The sequence below is a fragment of the Colobus angolensis genome, unplaced genomic scaffold (genome assembly GCF_000951035.1).
Source record: "Colobus angolensis palliatus isolate OR3802 unplaced genomic scaffold, Cang.pa_1.0 Scaffold479, whole genome shotgun sequence".
In the NCBI taxonomy this organism is placed as follows: Eukaryota; Metazoa; Chordata; class Mammalia; order Primates; family Cercopithecidae; genus Colobus; species Colobus angolensis.
The window spans coordinates 559126-575846 of NW_012118254.1; the positions used below are offsets into that span (position 1 = coordinate 559126).

The 16721-nt window shown below is 46.4% G+C and overlaps 1 protein-coding gene across 5 annotated transcripts in view; it reads right to left on the bottom strand.

Moving 5' to 3' along the window:
- Nucleotides 1-12098: 12098 nt before the first annotated feature.
- Nucleotides 12099-16721, bottom strand: part of CITED1 (Cbp/p300-interacting transactivator, with Glu/Asp-rich carboxy-terminal domain, 1) — a 5591-nt gene continuing 968 nt past the window's right edge. For 2 of the 5 annotated variants that reach the window (XM_011958893.1, XM_011958895.1), the window contains exons 2-3: nucleotides 13245-13369; nucleotides 12099-12705 (exon numbers count right to left, since the gene is read on the bottom strand). In XM_011958893.1, the coding sequence (XP_011814283.1) occupies nucleotides 12184-12705; nucleotides 13245-13304 (582 nt within the window). In that variant the 5' untranslated portion in view covers nucleotides 13305-13369 and the 3' untranslated portion in view covers nucleotides 12099-12183. Of the gene's footprint in view, nucleotides 12706-13244; nucleotides 13370-15742; nucleotides 15864-16265; nucleotides 16356-16721 lie in introns of those variants that run through there. The other 3 variants (XM_011958890.1, XM_011958891.1, XM_011958892.1) reach the window with 3 other exon arrangements.

The following is a 16721-nucleotide window of genomic DNA, read 5'->3' on the forward strand; positions in this document are numbered from 1 at the left end:
GTCTCGATCTCCTGACCTCGTGATCCACCCGTCTCGGCCTCCCAAAGTGCTGGGATTACAGGCTTGAGCCACCGCGCCCGGCCTCATTGTGGTTTTGATTTGCATTTCTCTGATGGCGAGAGATAGTGACATGAAGTCCTTGCCCATGCCTATGTCCTGAATGGTATTACCTAGGTTTTCTTCTAGGGTTTTTATGGTTTTAGGTCTAACGTTTAAGTCTCTAATCCATCTTGAATTAATTTTCGTATAAGGAGTAAGGAAAGGATCCAGTTTATTTTGGTTTTTATGTGTTTACTGCTAGTACAGGAATATAGAAATGTGATTGCTTTTTGTGTGTTGATCTTGTATCTTTTGACCTTGCTGAACTCACTTATTAGTTCTAAGAGTGTTTTTGTAGATTCCTTGGGATTTTCTACATAAAGCATCATGTCTATCTGCAAATAGAGAAAATTTTCTTTCTGATCTGTATAACTTTTATTTCCTTTTTTTTTTTTTTTTTTTTTAACCTTACTGCAGCAGCTGGGACTTCTAGTACTAGGCTGAATAAGAATGATGAGAGTGTATGTCCTCATCTTGTTCCCAGTCTTGGAGGAAAAGCATTTTGTTTTTCTTCATTAAGTCTGATGCTGCCTGTGGGGTTGTTTTGTTTGTTTGTTTGTTCATTTTTGGAGATGGTCTTTATGAGACTGAAGAAATTCCCCTCTGTTGCTGGTGTATTGAGAGGCATTTTGGGTTTTCTTTTTCTTTTTCTTTTTTTTTTTTTTTGAGACAGAGTCTCACGTTGTCGCCCAAGCTAGAGTGCAGGTGCAGTGGCGCGATTTCAGTTCATTGCAACCTCCGCCTCCAAGGTTCAAGCGATTCTCCTGCCTCAGCCCTCAGCCACCTGAGTAACAGGGATTACAGGCGCCCACCACCATGCCTGGCTAATTTTTATATTTTTAGTAGAGACAGGGTTTCACTATGTTGGCCAGGCTGGTCTCAAACTCTGGACCTCAAGTGATCCACCCACCTCGACCTCCCAAAGTGCTGGGATTACAGGCAAGAGCCACTGCGCCTGGCCTGTATTGAGAGTTTTGTTGTTGTTGTTGTTTTTTGAGATGGAGTTTCGCCTCGCTCCGTCTGGAATGCAGTGAGTGGCTTGATCTCAGCTCACTGCAACCTCCACCTCCTGGGTTCAAGTGATTCTCCTGCCTCTGCCTCCCGAGTAGCTGGGATTATAGATGTGCATGCCACCACTTCCCGCTAATTTTTGTATTTTTGGTAGAGATGGGGTTTCACCATGTTGGCCAGACTGGTCTCGAACTCCTGACCTCAAGTTATCCACCCGCCTCAGGCTTCCAAAGTGCTGGGATTACAGGTGTGAGCCACCACACCCGGCCTATTGAGAGTTTTAATCGTGATTTGGTGTTGAATTTTGTCAAATGCTTTTTCTGCATTACTTGATATAATCATGTGGTTTCTTTTCTTTAGCCTGCTGATGTGGTAAATTATTTCCATTGAGTTTTGAAATTTTTTTTTCTGAGACAGGGTCTCACCTCTGGTGCCCAGGCTGGAGTGCAGTGATACAACCACAGCTTACTGCAGCCTCAAAATCTTGGGCTCAAGTGATCATCCCATCTCAGCCTCCCAAGTAGCTGGGACTACAGGCATCAGACCACCAAGACTGGCTAATTTTTCTGATTTGTTATAGAGACGAGGTCTCACCATGCTCCCCAGGCTGGTCTCAAACTCCTGGCCTCAAGTGATCTTCTGGTCTTAGCCTCCTAAAATGCTGGGATTACAGGCATGAGCTACCATGTCTGGCCTCGTTTTGAATGTTGAACCAACCCTGCATATGTAGAATAAACCCCACCTGGTCATAGTGCATTATTCTTTTTATATATTGTTGGATTGGAATTGATCAAATTTTGTTTAGAATTTTTGCATCTAAATTCAGGAGAGAGAGTGGGCTGTAGTTATCTTCTTTCGTATGTTGTTTTTGTCTGGTTTTGATATCAGGGTAATACTTGGGAAGCATTCTTTCTTCTTTTGTGTAAAATTGGTGCTAATCTTTCTTAGAATATTTCATAAAATTCCCCAGTGAAAAAATTTTGGCCTAGAGATTTCTTTTCTGAAAACTCTTTAATTATACAAATCCAATTTATTTAATGGTTGTAGAATTATTCAGATTATCTATTTCATCTTGGTAGAGTTTTAGATTTTGAGGAATTGATTCATTTCTTTTAAGTTGTTGAATTTATTAATGCAGGGATGTTTGTGGCATTTCCTTATGATTTCTTTGATAGCTGTAGGATCTGTAGTGATAGCTTCTCTTTCATTTCTGATGTTGATAATACATATTTTCTCTTTTTATTTCTGTCAGTCTGGCTAGAACTTTGTCAGTTTTATTGACTTTTTTTCTGAAGAACCAGCTTTTTGCTTCATTGATTTTCTTTACTGTTTTTCTGCTTTCAATTTCATTTATTTCTGCTCTTATCTTTATTGTTTCCCCCTTTTCTACTTGGTTTTGGTTTATTTTGCACTTTTTTTCTTGTTTTTTGACATAATAATTTAGATAATTGATTGGACTTTGCTGGGTTTTGTTTTCTTTTTGTTTTTTTGTAGAGATGGGGTCTCGATATGTTGCCTACGCTTGTCTTGAACTCCTGGGCTCAAGTGATCCTCCTGTCTTTGAGTCCCAAAGTGCTGGGATTACAGGGGTGAGCCATTGCTCCTGGTCCCTTTTCTGTTTTCTAAATGTAAGCATTTGGTGCTATAAACTTCTCTGCTTTACCTGCATTCCACAAGTTTTGATATGTCATATTTTCATTCTCATTCAGTTCAATATATTTTTTAGAAATTTCCTTTGAGACTTCCTTTTGATCCATGGATTATTTGGAAATATGCTCTTCTGTTTTCAAGTTTTTAAAGACTTTTTTGTTATCTTTGTTATTGATTTCTAGTTTGATTCCATTATAGTCAGATAATACATTCTGTATGATTTCACTTCTTTTAAATGTATTAAGATTTGCTTTTAAACCTGTGTATGATCCATCTTGGTCAGTGCTCCATGAATACTTGGAAAGAACGTGTATTTTCTGTTGCTGGATGTATTCTATAAATATCAATTAGATCCTCTTGGTTGATGGTTTTGTTGAATTCTTCTGTATCCTTGCTGAATTTGTCTAGTCATTTTACCAATTGCTGAGAGAGGATGTTAAGCTCTCCAACTCTAATTGTGGATCTATTTATTTTGTTGTTCAGCTTTCTTGGTTTTTGCTTAATGTATTTTGAAGCTCTGTTGTTTGATGCAAACACACTTAGGATTGCTACGTCTTTTTGGTGGATTGATCCTTTAAACATGTCCCTTTTGTCCTTAGTAACTTTCTTTGCTCTGAAGTCTACTTTATCTGATATTAATATAACCCTTTCTGCTTCTTAAAATTAATGTTTGTATGATATATCATTTTTCCATCCTTGTGCTTTCAACCTACCTGTGTTGGTATGTTTGAAGTGAATTTTCTGTAGACAGCATGTAGTTGACTTGTGCTCTTTAGATTTTTTTTTTTTTCAGAGATGGTGTCTCACTATGTTACCTAGGCTAGGCTTGAACTCCTCCTTCCTCAGCTGGAATTACAGATGCATACCACCACACCCAGCTGGGTCGTGCTTTTTTTTTTTTTTTTTTTTTGGAGACACTCTCACTTTGCCACCCAGGCTGGAGTGCAGTGCTGCAGTCTTGGCTCACTGCAACCTCAGCCTTCTGGGTTCAAGTGATTCTCCTGCCTCAGGCACCCGAGTAACTGGTAATACAAGTGTGTGCAACCATGCCCAGATAATTTTTGTATTTTTAGTAGAGACAGAGTTTTGCCATGTTGGGCAGGCTGGTCTGAAACTCCTGGCCTCATGTGATCCACCCCTCTCGACCTCCCAAAGTGCTGAGATTACAGGTGTGAGCCAGCATGTCCGGCCAGGGTTATGCTTTTTTAAATTCACTCTGCGCCAGGTGCAGTAGCTCATGCCTATAATCCCAGCACTTTGGGAGGCTGAGGTGGGTGGATCACCTGAGGTCAGGAGTTCAAGACCAGCCTGACTAATACGGTGAAACCCTGTCTCTACTAAAAATACAAAAATTAGCCAGGCGTGGTGGCGTGCATCTGTAGTCCCAGCTACTTGGGAGGCTGAGACAGGAGAATTGCTTGAACCCGGGAGGCGGAGGTTGCAGTGAGCCGAGATCGTGCCACTGCACTCCAGCCTGGGCAACAGAGCATGATTCCATCTCAAAAAAAAAATTCACTCTGCTTATCTCTTTCTTTTAATTGGTATATTTAGTCCATTAACATTGAAGGTAATTTTTAATATGTGAGGGATTCAGTCTGCCATTTTATTATTTGTTTTTTGTTTGTTCTGTTTTTTCATTCTTCTGCTCATTTTTGCTTGCCTTCCTGTAATATATTTTAGAATTTCATTTGGATTTATTTATACTGATTCTGTATATATTACTTCATATAGTTTTCCTAGTAGTTGCTATAGGTATTATCATATATATAAGTATACACACACACACACACACACACACACACATAATTTATCATAGCCAAGTGGTGTTCAAATGAGTTCAGATTGAGTAAATTCTATTGATCTGTCTTCAAGTTTACAGAATCTATCCTTTGTCATCTCCATTCTGTTACTGAGTCCATCCAGTGAGCTTTAAAATTTCAGTTATTTTTTTCATTCCATTATTCTTTTAGTTTTTTTTTTTTTTTGAGAGAGAGAGAGAGAGGGTCTCACTCTGTCGCCCAGGCTGTAGTGCCGTGGGGTGATATCGGTTCATGGCAACCTCCACCTCCTGGACTCCTCCCACCTCAGCCTCCTGAGTAGCTGGGACCACGGGCATGCGCCACCATGTTTGACTAATTTTTGTATTAATTTTGTATATAAATTTTGTAGAGTTGCATTTTGTATTTCTTCGTAATTGCATTTTGTATTAATTTTTGTAGCTGCATTTTGTATTAATTTTGTATATAAATTTAATTAATTTTGTATATAAATGTTGTAGAGTTGCATTTTGCATTTTTTTGTAGAGACAGGGCTTCACCATGTTGTCCAGGATGAGTTCTTTTTTAAAGTATCTATTTCTTTGCTGAGATTTTCAATTTTTCATTTATTTCAAATGAATTTGTAATTGATTGTTGAGAAGCTTAAAGGCCCTTGTCAGATAATTCCAGCATTTGATTCATCTTGATGTTGGTGTCAGTTGACTGTCTTTTCTCATTCAAATTGTGGTTTTCCTGGCTCTTGTTATGATGAGTGATTTTCAATTAGTATCTTGGACATTTTGGTATTAGCAGGTAGTTACCCTACTTAGCATGTAGGTTCTGGTCTACTTTAGTGGGCCAGTGACAGTTTAGTCATTGGCCAATGAGAGTTTATTTTTCTGAGCCCATGCAATGTTACTTTGGTCGGCTTGATTTTTCTGCTATTCCTGGGGTTTCTGCTCAGTCCTTGCTGGTTCCGTCTACAGGGGCAGAAGATCCTTCCTTCTTTGAGCTGCATATTTTTGCTGGGTGATCTTCTAGGGGAGACAGTTGCTGAAGCCACTGTGTGTGAGTCTCCTTATGCTGTTGGGTGGAAGGAAAGGAGACACAGGGCTTTGTTCCTGCTACCAATGCAGGCAAATTGGGTTGCCTGCTGGTACCCCAGTTCTGGAGGGAGTACTGAGACAGCCCAGGACTTTGCTTGCTGCTACGAGTAGATTGGACCACCTTCTGGGGCTTTAGCTGTGGAGCAGGGCTTAGATCTCCCCACTAGGTATGTGTCTGGCTTCATCTTTCCCAGTTCTTTGTGTGTGCGTGTGTGTGTGTGTGTGTATGACTGTTGGTTTTAGCTTGCATGCCTCTTTGGCACCCAGTCTAGGAGTATACAGGAGATAAAAAGAAAACTGAGGAAGCTCACCACGTCCTGAAGTTCCTGACCAGTTTGTCTTCTTCTTTCCTGCTTTCAGGGTCCTTTTATCATTGCTTATTGAATAACTGCTAGGGTATAGAGTTGCATTTGAAGGAGAGGAGCAGGGAAAAGTGAATCTATGTCATTTTGTTCCAGAATCAGAAGCCCCTAGTGTAGTTTTAAATTACATTTCTTTTAGTGTGAGTGAGGTTGAGCATCTTTTGATAAGTTTTTAAACCATTTTAATTTCTTTTTCTGTATTTCATTTTCTGTGAACTGTTAATATCATTTGCCTATTTTCATATTGGGCTGGGGGTCTTTGATGTATTGATTTGTAAGAGTTGTTTTTGTATTCACTAGGAATTGCAGACACTTTCCCTTTTTATCTCAGTTTACCTTTTGACTTTGACTTTGTTTATGGTATGTTTTTGCCTTGCAGCTTATTGTTTGTTTGTTTGTTTGTTTGTTTGTTTTGAGACAAAGTCTCACTCTGTTGCCAAGGCTGGAGTGCAGTGGCGCGGTCATGGCTCACTGCAGCCTCAACTTCCTAGGTCCAAGTGATCGTCCTGCCTCAGCCTCTCAAGTAGCTGGTACCACAGGTGTGCACCACCACGCCCAGCTAATTTTTAATTTTTTTGTAGAGATAGGATCTTCTTATGTGCTTAGATTGGCCTTGAACTCCCAGGCTCAAGCAATCCTTTCACCTTGGCCTCCCAAGGTGTTAGGATTACAATTGTGAGCCACCATGCCTGGCCTATTTTTTTTTTTGAGACGGAGTCTCACTCTGTCACCCAGGCTGGAGTGCAGTGGCCGGATCTCAGCTCACTGCAAGCTCTGCCTCCTGGGTTTACGCCATTCTCCTGCCTCAGCCTCCCGAGTAGCTGGGACTACAGTCGCCTGCCACCTCGCCTGGCTAGTTTTTTTGTATTTTTTAGTAGAGACGGGGTTTCGCAGTGTTAGCCAGGATGGTCTCGATCTCCTGACCTCATGATCCGCCCATCTCGGCCTCCCAAAGTGCTGGGATTACAGGCTCGAGCCACCGCGCCCGGCCTGGCCTATTTTTTTTTAAATGCAGTTAAATATATCAGCCTCTTCCGTAGCTTCTGGATTTTGTGTCATTCTTAGAATGACCTCTCTATTTCAAAGTTTTGTTTTTAAAATCTCCATTTTTGTCTTCTACTACTTTCATGATTTCATTTTTTATTTTTAAATCTTTTGCTTATCTGGAATTCATTTTGGTGTAAGTTTGGGTTAGTGTATCCAGTTCTCCCAAAGCTTTTATTGAATAATCCATCATTTCCTCACTGCTTTGGAATGCTAATTCTTGTTTTGTTTTTTTTTACCTTTAAATTGTGGTTAAAACCACAACATAAAATTTACCATCTTAATCATTTTTATGTGTACAGTTTAGTAGTGTTAAGTATATTCACATTGCTGTGCAACAGATTTCTAGAACTCTTTCATCTTGCAGAATTGAAACTCTATACCCATTAAACAACAACTCTCCATTGAAATATTACCATTTTATCATAAACTAATTTCCCATCTTCTTTATTCTTTCTGGACCACTGTCACAGCTTTCTAGAATCACCATAATTCCAATTTGTCATGTACACCATTGCCTGATTAATTTTCCTCATGCAAACTGTGACCACAACTCTTCTTCATTAAAAACCTTCAGAGGCCCTCTCTGACACTGCAATTGAGATTAAACCCCCGTTATACCCTTTCATAGTGCCCTGTACCTTTTCTTCCCATCACTTCTCATGATTTGTAATTTTAATTATTTGCATGATCACTTGACTACTGGTTATCTCCTTGCTAAGCTTGAAGTTTCATGAGAGCAAGGACAATGTGCTTACCACATATTCCCAGTGCTTAGCATTGTTCCTGGCACAAAGTAGGTGCTCAGTCCTTATTTGTGGAATGAGAGATTGTCCCTCACCTATGGAATGAGAGATTGTCCCTCACCTGTGGAATAAAGTCTTAACAACTGCAGGATCTGATTCTACCCTACCTCCTCTTGGTCCTCTGCCCTTTGAGGAAGTCAAGCTGCGGCACATCCTTGAGAAAGCCTTGGGTTTTCTAACATTTTGTTCTTGTTTACATCGTGCCGCATTTGTTCTGGTTTACATCTTGCCCCGATTTTATCTTTGTATTTGTGCACCAATTGCCCCCTCAGCCTGGAGTCCATGCCATCCACTCAAGCCCCCACCAGCCTTGCTGCTTGATGGAAATATAGTTCATCTTTCAAGGCTGTGGCTATCTCCACCACTGAGCTATGAGTTCCTGGAATGCAGGAGCAGAGTGCTCTCTAGTTTGTCCCTAGGGAGCAGCACTGCTCCTGGGCTCTAGGAGGTGCTCTTGGCTACAGATTTGTTCTGAGCAGCAAGCTCCTTGCGGGTAGACAATGTTCTTTACTTGTGTACATCTGGGTACCTTGCTTCCTAGCCCCCAGGGCCTATTCCAAGCCAGGACTTGGAGTTGGCTTCAGGAATCTTCTAGTAACCTAATGAATGAATGAGTCTGGTTGTGCCTTTAGAGGTCTGAACATGACTTCTATGTCAGAGACTGAGACTTACCTGCCTTTCCTCCACTGTGCCTTGTGGAGTTCTCTTACTCCCTTTCCTTCTCTAGCAATAAACAATTACTGACCCATGCCGTCCTCGTCTTCCCCTGTGCAGGGCCTTGACTCTCCCCTTCAGGATGTCCCATGCCTTCTCCCTCCAAGCTCTCTGGAGAAGAGGTTGCTCAGTTGGCCACATTTCTGGCCACTGGCACCAGGAGGCAGGATTGCCTTGCCAAAGTTCCTGCTTTCTCTCCTCATTCAGAAGCACCTTCTCTAGGTTTCATGGGTAATTTTATGTGTCAGTTCGACTGGGCTAAGGATATCGATTGCTGGTCAGACATTTCTGTGTGTGTCTGAGGGGGTGTTTCCAGAAGAGATGAGCATGTGAATGGGTAGACTGAGGACAGAAGATTGCCCTCAGCAATGTGGGTAGGCATCATCTGATCTGTTGAGGGCCCAAGTAGAACAAAAAGACAGAATAAGGGTGAATTTGTATCTGTCTAAGCTGGGACATCATCTTCTCGTGTCATTGGACCTCTGTGCTCCTGTTTCTCAAGTCTTCAGACTCAGACCAAGGCTTACACTATCACTATCCTCCACCTTTTCAGGCCTTCAGACTCCGACAAATTACACCACTGGCTTGCCTCATTCTCCAGCTTGCAGACCAGACTGTGGGACTTCTCGGCCTCTATAATCTTGTGAGCCAACACATGTATATCTGTATGTCTCTATCCTATTTGTTCTGTTTCTCTGGAGACTCTGGTTAATATACTAGAGATGCTCAGGCCATTCCCCACCATCACCTGCCTCCCAGCCACACTCCTGTCACCCCCATGATTCCAAAGCAGCCCATCCCCCTCCTGAAGGCACTGGCCCCTAGCTCAAGCTTCTCCCCACCCCAAGGACTACTGCCATACTGGGGGTTCCAGAGCTTATACTCATAGAGATTAGGGGTGTCAAGCTGGGGACCAGGCGCTGAATGCAGCCTGCTGACCTGTTTAGTTTGGCCAGAATTGTGTTTTTTGAAGGCCCAAGCAAGGGAGGGACCCCGGGACCCTCCAGCCATTCAGAGTTCGGCTCCATCCACATTCTGTCATTCTGCTTCAGCTGCCATGCCTGTGTCCACACTGCCCTTGTGTTGCTAGGAGCTGTGCAGATTCTGAGACCCTCCTTCACCTCCCTTCCTAGCTCCCCCAGTCTTGCCCATGTGCAATATATAGATAGGGCCGAAGAAGGATCCTGTGACCTGGGAGCTCAGGTCCCTCCTTCCTCTCCCTTCCTAACTCCCCCAATCCAGTTCCTGTGTTCTCCTCACAGACCTGAGACCCTCAAGCCTCGTCTGCTCTCCCCACCTTCTTCCAGGCTTCCTTTCTTCCCTCTCCGTTTTCCTACCCCTGCCTCATCAGCCCCCTCCAAACCCCATATCTCCCTGTTCCAAGCCTTAAATGAATCTAACCATCCACCTTTATTGAAATCATCTTAAAAATGAGATGTTAGCCAGGCGCGGTGGCTCACGCCTGTAATCCCAGCACTTTGGGAGGCCGAGGCGGGCGGATCACTAGGTCAGGAGATCGAGACCATCCTGGCTAACGCGGTGAAACCCCGTCTCTACTAAAAATACAAAAAAAAATTAGCCGGGCATGGTGGCGGCGCCTGTAGTCCCAGCTACTCCGAAGGCTGAGGCAGGAGAATGGCATGAACCCGGGAGGTGGAGCTTGAAGTGAGCCGAGATCGCGCCACTGCACTCCAGCCTGGGTGACAGAGCAAGACTCCGTCTCAAAACAAAACAAAACAAAACAAAAAACAACAAAAAACAAACAAACAAAAAAAAAACGAGATGTTAAAAGTTGCTTAACTATTTGCTTTCCCACAAACCTCCAGAGATTCTTCCAGAGCCACAGGACTGGTGGCACTAAGGTGAAGGCATGTTTCCAGAAGGCCCTATGGACTCTGCCTTTTATGAGCTTCTGCAATCTCCTCTCTTCCTGTCCCCTCTACCAGCCTTGTGACATAGCCTGAGTGCTGAACTCCTGGTTTCAGCCACTGTAGCCCCTCTCATGCGCCTGTGCCTGTTTAATAGCTGTTCCCCTCACTCATTCTTCCCTTGGCTGATTCAAGTCTTATTTCAAAAGCCAAAACTTTCTTTGGGTGAATATACCTTTAGGTAAGGACAGAGAGCAAGCCCAGCAAGGATGCACCACAAACAGATAAACAGTTGCTACCTCTGTGGAGAACCAGAGGCATTCAGGATTGAGGGAGAGATTTGGTCAAAGGGTACTTTAGCCTCCTCTGCAAAGCTTCTACTTTTTACAAGGAGATTGGATCATGGATTTATTACTTGTGAAATATGAAAACAAATAAGCCAGTTCAATACAAGGAGCCTTCCCCAGACTTCCCAGGCAGATGGAGCTCTTTCCTTTTCTGGGATCGAATAGCACCTTCCCCCTGTGTTCTAGGAAATGCTGTTTTATTATAATTTCTTTGTGCCTGTCTTTCTCCTTCTGAGATGGGGAACTCCCTCAAAGGTAAACTTCATCTAATTCACGCTCCCAGTGCCTAGCAAAGTGCCTGGCCCAGAGCAGGTGCTCAGGGAGTGCTGAATCCAATCAACGCCCCTGCTAGCACACTCTTTTAAAAGTGCTTGCTAGGGGGCAGGCCTGATGCTAGTCCTGAGAGGCTGATTACAGCCGTGTTCAGCGTTCAAGGAAGAAGTCTGTCTGGGAGTCCGAAACATGGACAGAGTGTCCAGGACATTGGGTTGTATCAACATGAGGACAAGGCTTTATCAGCGTATCACAAGGCCAGGATCCAGTGCAGTGCCACTGCCTTGTCACTTGGCATGCTTCTGAAGCCACTGCTACCTCAGCAGTTAATCGAAGGGCAAGGGATAGATTGCCAAATGTTGAACTTGTCAAGCCTAGCCCTGATGTGTATCTCTAAGATGGAGAGGCAAGCTCAAACAGGGTGGGCCAGGAAGGTAGGAGTTAGGGACACGCAAGATCGGCTCAGTGTCCCAGGCTGGGAGGACTGAGCAGCTATGTGAGGGGACTAGAGAAGGCACCTCAAATCCCAGTTTAATGATGGGAGTCTGTTGCTTTTGCAATTTTCCAGAGAAATATTAGCTCCTAGGTCACGGGATCCTTCTTCAGCCCTATCTGTCTATTGCACATGGGCAAGAGGGCAAAGGAAAGGCCTTAATGGGTCAATTGGATTGGGGCTAGAGAGTGGGTGGGGGTGGCTTTTAGAGTTGGTGAAGTGTGTGCCACGTGGCCAGGGATGTGCCTTTAGACTTGGATGTGCATGTGACAAGGAGGCTGCACAAAGGTCTGACAGTCTCTCTTCCAAGAAAGCCCCCAACCAGCCCCTGTATGCCATGTGTTCCTGGAGTCTTAGGGCAATGAGACAAGGTACTCCTGAGGAGATAGCCACAGTGGTACTGGCAGCAGGAATTCAGTGAACAGCCTCCTTCACCCTCCCTTCTCCTCCCATCCCATCCAGCTCCTTCCCAGCTAGCCACCCACAACCCCGCCATGGACCTCAGAATTGCTAAAGGGACATCAGACCATACTACACATCATTAGATCTCAATGAAGAACACCTCTAGTTGGCCCGTCTCTTTGTAAGTAACTTTATTTTTATTTACAACTGAATTGGTGGCTTTATTCCTCCATCTTTAGGGACACTTGGCATTAGCAGCTAGATGGAAAGTCCGCAGTGAAGTCAAACTCATTCTGCCCCAGCCACAGCTCTGGAAGCTCATTGGCTCGGTCCAACCCCAGTTCCACCACCAGCGACATCAGCACCTCCTCATCCACTGGGTCCGAATCGATGATAGCAGGGCTCTGGGCACCAGCAGAAGGAGAGAGTGATTCCGCCCCTCCCGCCTGGGCCCCAAAGTCCCAGTTTTGCAGGGACCCTGCCTCCCCAGGTTGGCCCGGAGTGGCGGCAGCCATACCCTGATACTGGCTGTTAAGTTTCTGCAGCTGCATACTAGCCAGCAAGTGAGGGGTGGGGTGCAGGTTGAAGGATGGGGGTTTAGTGGGAGGGGTGGCAGTAGGAGAGCCTATTGGAGATCCTGAGGAACTAGTGGGAGCCCCACTGGCCTTGGTTCCATTTGAGGCTACCCCAGGGTAGTGCAGAATGGCCACTGCTTTGCGATCTTTCACCGCAAGGTTGGAGTAGGCCACGGAGCTCATCTCTTGGTTGGCATCCTAGAAGACAGAGAAAAGCACACCATAGTAACCCTGCTCCTGGCTTGTCCTTCACCATTCAGCAGATTTAGAGGGTTCTTACCTGTACTTCATTTAGGACTAGAGGTGGAGAGGTAGCAAGAATACCCCCTTGAAAATTAGGCTCCCACCTCAAGCATCGTTTTGCTGCCATGGCTCCGAGCACTGAGGCCAGACCCCAGTTCTAGTGCTGGAGCACCTGCTGTCCTAAGTGGGTTCACTGCTTTCAGCTCCTTCCCCATAGCCTCCACCTCACCATCCTAAAAAGGGCACCTCCTGTCCCTCTTCTCAGACTCACTTTAGTCCCTTCAACAGAGTGCTCCAACTCGATTTCTCTGCTCCCTTCCCTGCCATCTTTCAGCACCCCAGTGGGTTCAATCTGACCACATTTAGGCAGAAGCTGTTCTCCCTGTTGTCTCCTCTCTGCTCAAGGACACTGGGTAATGCACCTAGGAGGGCCTGGCCCATGACCCCGCAAAATTTGTCTTTCCCTGCCTTATCTGCAAAATGGCAAAAATTACCTCCTTTGCAGGTGAGGTGCCACCCTTGACATCAAGTGCAGGCCTCGACGTTGTTGGCATTTCAGAGCCTTGGCAGAAGTTGGATAAACTGGCGGGAAGTGATGCTGCCAGCTGGAGCTGTTGTGCTGCAAGTGAGGAAGAAGCGGTGGTAAGGGCGAAAGGCTTCAGTGACCAACAAAACACTAGCAAAGCCTGAAGCAGGGCAATGCCACGCAGCTACGAGGCAAGGATGGTGACTGGGTTAGAGCCAGGACCAGAGATGACCCGAGCACAGGGAGGAGATCAAGCTGGAACTTTTGCCTGAGGCAGGAAAGGTGCTTGAATTGGCCAGGTACTGCCCAGGCAGCCACCTACCCATATCACCAAGATGGGACACACTGCTTCCTCATGCAAGTGATTTCACAGTCCCAAGTTGTATGTGTGGGGGTGAGGGTGGCACTGTTCCTGGTTTGGAGGACAGGAATGTCCCTGAGTAGACAACATATTGTCTCAATGGGCTACTAGCATCCAGACTAGAGAGTAGGGGCCTCCACTGGGACTGCGAGAATGTGGGAAGAAGTCAGGGCAAGAAAGACCTAGAAAGCTAGAGGTTGCAGCACAGGGAAGGAACAAGTCCCCAGTGCAAATGTCATGGTGCTCCAAAGCATGGCCTTGGGCACGCCTGTGAGAAGCCAGGCTGATTAGGGTGGTCTGGGGGCTCTGAGGCAGCTGGAGCCAGAGAAGCTAGGAATGTCTCACTTTCCTCCATGTCTGAAGCCCCCTCCAAGACAGCCCCAGCATTGGGCTTTCCTAGGATGCCTACCCCAGAAACCTGAGTCCAGCCATTCCCATCTATAGTGACAAGTGAGGCATGGAGATTCAATGGCTTTTTAGTCAGGCAGCAGCGGTTCTGGGAGCAGAATCTAGCACCCCTATGCCCATATGCCTCACCTGACCACTGGCTAAGTCACCATACTAGTTGGATTCAAAAGGCTTCCAAAGAAGTGATTTCCTGGCTCAAGTGCCAAAGGATAAGGGAATGAGGGCAAAAGAATACCTCCAAACCAGAAAATAAACAAACCTCTGAAAATCTCAACTTATTTTCCTAGAGGCCTGTTTACAAAGAAGAAAAAATGTCCCATAGCCAGGCACCGTAGCACCCTCCTGTAGTCTCAGCTACTCAGGAAGCTGAGATGGGAGGATCACCTGAGTCCCGGAGTTTGATACCAGGCTGGGCAATATAACAGGACCTTATCTCTTTAAAAAAAAAAAAAAAAAGCCCCATATATTCGAGCCTTCATGATCAATTACAGATGTAGAATTTCATATTTATAAATACCTCTTGGTCCAGAGAATCTTGGGGACCTTAAAAAGAGTCTCTAATCTTTCCAAGGAGGCTAGAATTCTCCATGACACTCTCCACTCCACAGCGGTCATTAAGAATCTGCTTAGACACTTCTAGAAAGTGGCCACTTACTACCTCTCTGTATCATCTTTGCATTGCTTACTTGGGTGGATGCGGGTGGGGGGAGAGGGAAAAAATAGAGAAAAAGGTAAACATTTTTTTTTAAAACATGAAGAAAAAATAACAGCTGTTGGGTCCCGCATCATCACTTGATTGAAGCCCTGCTCCTTCTCTGAGGCAACCGTAGAAAAATATTTCAAAAGCAAGTGATCACCGACAAGGAGTGTAACACATGTCGTCTTCAAGAGCCCTAGCACGATCAGTATCAGACAATTTTCCTGTCCTAAGAAAAACGTCTGGGGGCCCTGTCCATCTTTTCCCGTTCCTATCCAGCCTTCACCCTCCTTTTTGCCGCCTGGTACCCGAATGTACAAAGCGAAGAAAAAAACAACAGGAGCAGCAGCAACAACAGCAAAACCAAAAGAGAAACATTAGAAAATTCAAGAGAGAACGAGCAAAAAAACTACCTCTATTCTGATATCAGTTCGTGGGGGAAGACCATTTTACCGCGCCTCCCTCTTCAGTCTGGGAGCTCCCCCAGAAGAGACCCTGTGTCCATTCAGATCTTCTGCCTTCCATCACTGACCCACCACCCACCCTGACCCCAGCCTGGGTCTGTGCTCCATAGGCGCTCAGTAAGTGTTGTTGAATGCGTCTGAAGAAGCAATCGCATTTTCATCGGCATCCCTGGCTCTGCTTCCCCGGTTTTCTGCCCTCCTCCACCACCCTCTAGCCTGTTCGTGGGCAAAACTTGGCAATGCAGAAACGTCCCAGTCCGCTCTCCAAGCCGCGAGCTGACCACAGCGAAACGGCTGCGAGAAGCGGCTGGGAAACCTAGAGCAACAAGTGCCTCCTCGCCGGCTGATGCCTCGCGGCCCCCCGGCCACCAGTTCCCAGTCCCGCCGCCCGCTCTTCGCTTCAGGCCTTCCCTTGGGCGAGCAGCCCCCTCCCGCCTAGCCAGGGGTGGGAAGGGGAGAGGAAGGAGAGAAGAGAGAGGCAGGTGGGGGCCTCATCTTTAACCTGTTGGGGGACCAAAAGTTAAAATGGCACCAACCGGATGGTTCCATCTCGATTGCTATTTTCTCACTCAGAAGGAGAAATTTAAAAATCCAAACAGCACTGCGGCTTGGCTTGGACGAGCTCTAACCAGACCAGTCAGTTTCGCCACCTGAAAACTAAAGGCCCGTTGTTTGCGGACAGCTCGGCTGCCCTCCTCGCCGCATCCCAGATGGAGCCGCGGAACCGGGGGCGGCCGGGAGCATCCCTTGCACGGCGGGCGCGAGCACCCGGGCCACAGGGGCCCTGAGCGTCCGTTCCCGCAAGTGCTGTATCAGGAACTGATCCTAGAGACAGCATGGACAGGCGGGAAGGGGCGCGGGGTGTCGGCCTCCGCGGCGAGTCTGCACTCCGACGCCGGCGGCGGCCACTCCCGCGCCTCATCAACACTTACTGCGCGCCCGTTGAGCATCCGACGCGGCCGCAGGCTGAGCCTACCCCCTAGCCAAGCCGCCTGCGGTCAGTGCTAAAACCCCGCTAGGAGAAGAGTGAGAAAGGCTCGGAGAGGTGCGGTAACTTGCCCAAGGTCACAGCGCTAGAAAGTGGCGGAGCCGGGATTCGCAGCCAGGTCTCTCTGACTCCAAGTCCGGTGCTCTGCGAAGCAGGGACTCGGCGCGCTGCTCGCCAGCCCGCGTTTATAGGGAGAGGGGTGTGCGCGTGGGTGTGTGTGTGTGGGCGTGTGTCGGGGGAGGGGAGAGCTGAGGTCGACTGGGCAGTAGAGGCAAGTTGCCCAAATTCGCTAACTTCCATCCCGCAATTCCACTGAACTCGGCCCGAAAAGCCCCTCTTGCCTCATTCCCCGAAGGAAATCTGAGCTTTGTGCAGCTCCGGAGCCAGAGCGTCCAGATGCGGTCAGGGCGATTAGCAAAGTCGGTGGAAGCCAAGCTGGAGAAAGCGCGGGCGCGGGGAGAAAAGGTGCTGCCGTCTCCCCGGGAGAAGCGGGCGCCCGGCCCCGCTGGCCGGCAGGGGGGCGCGCT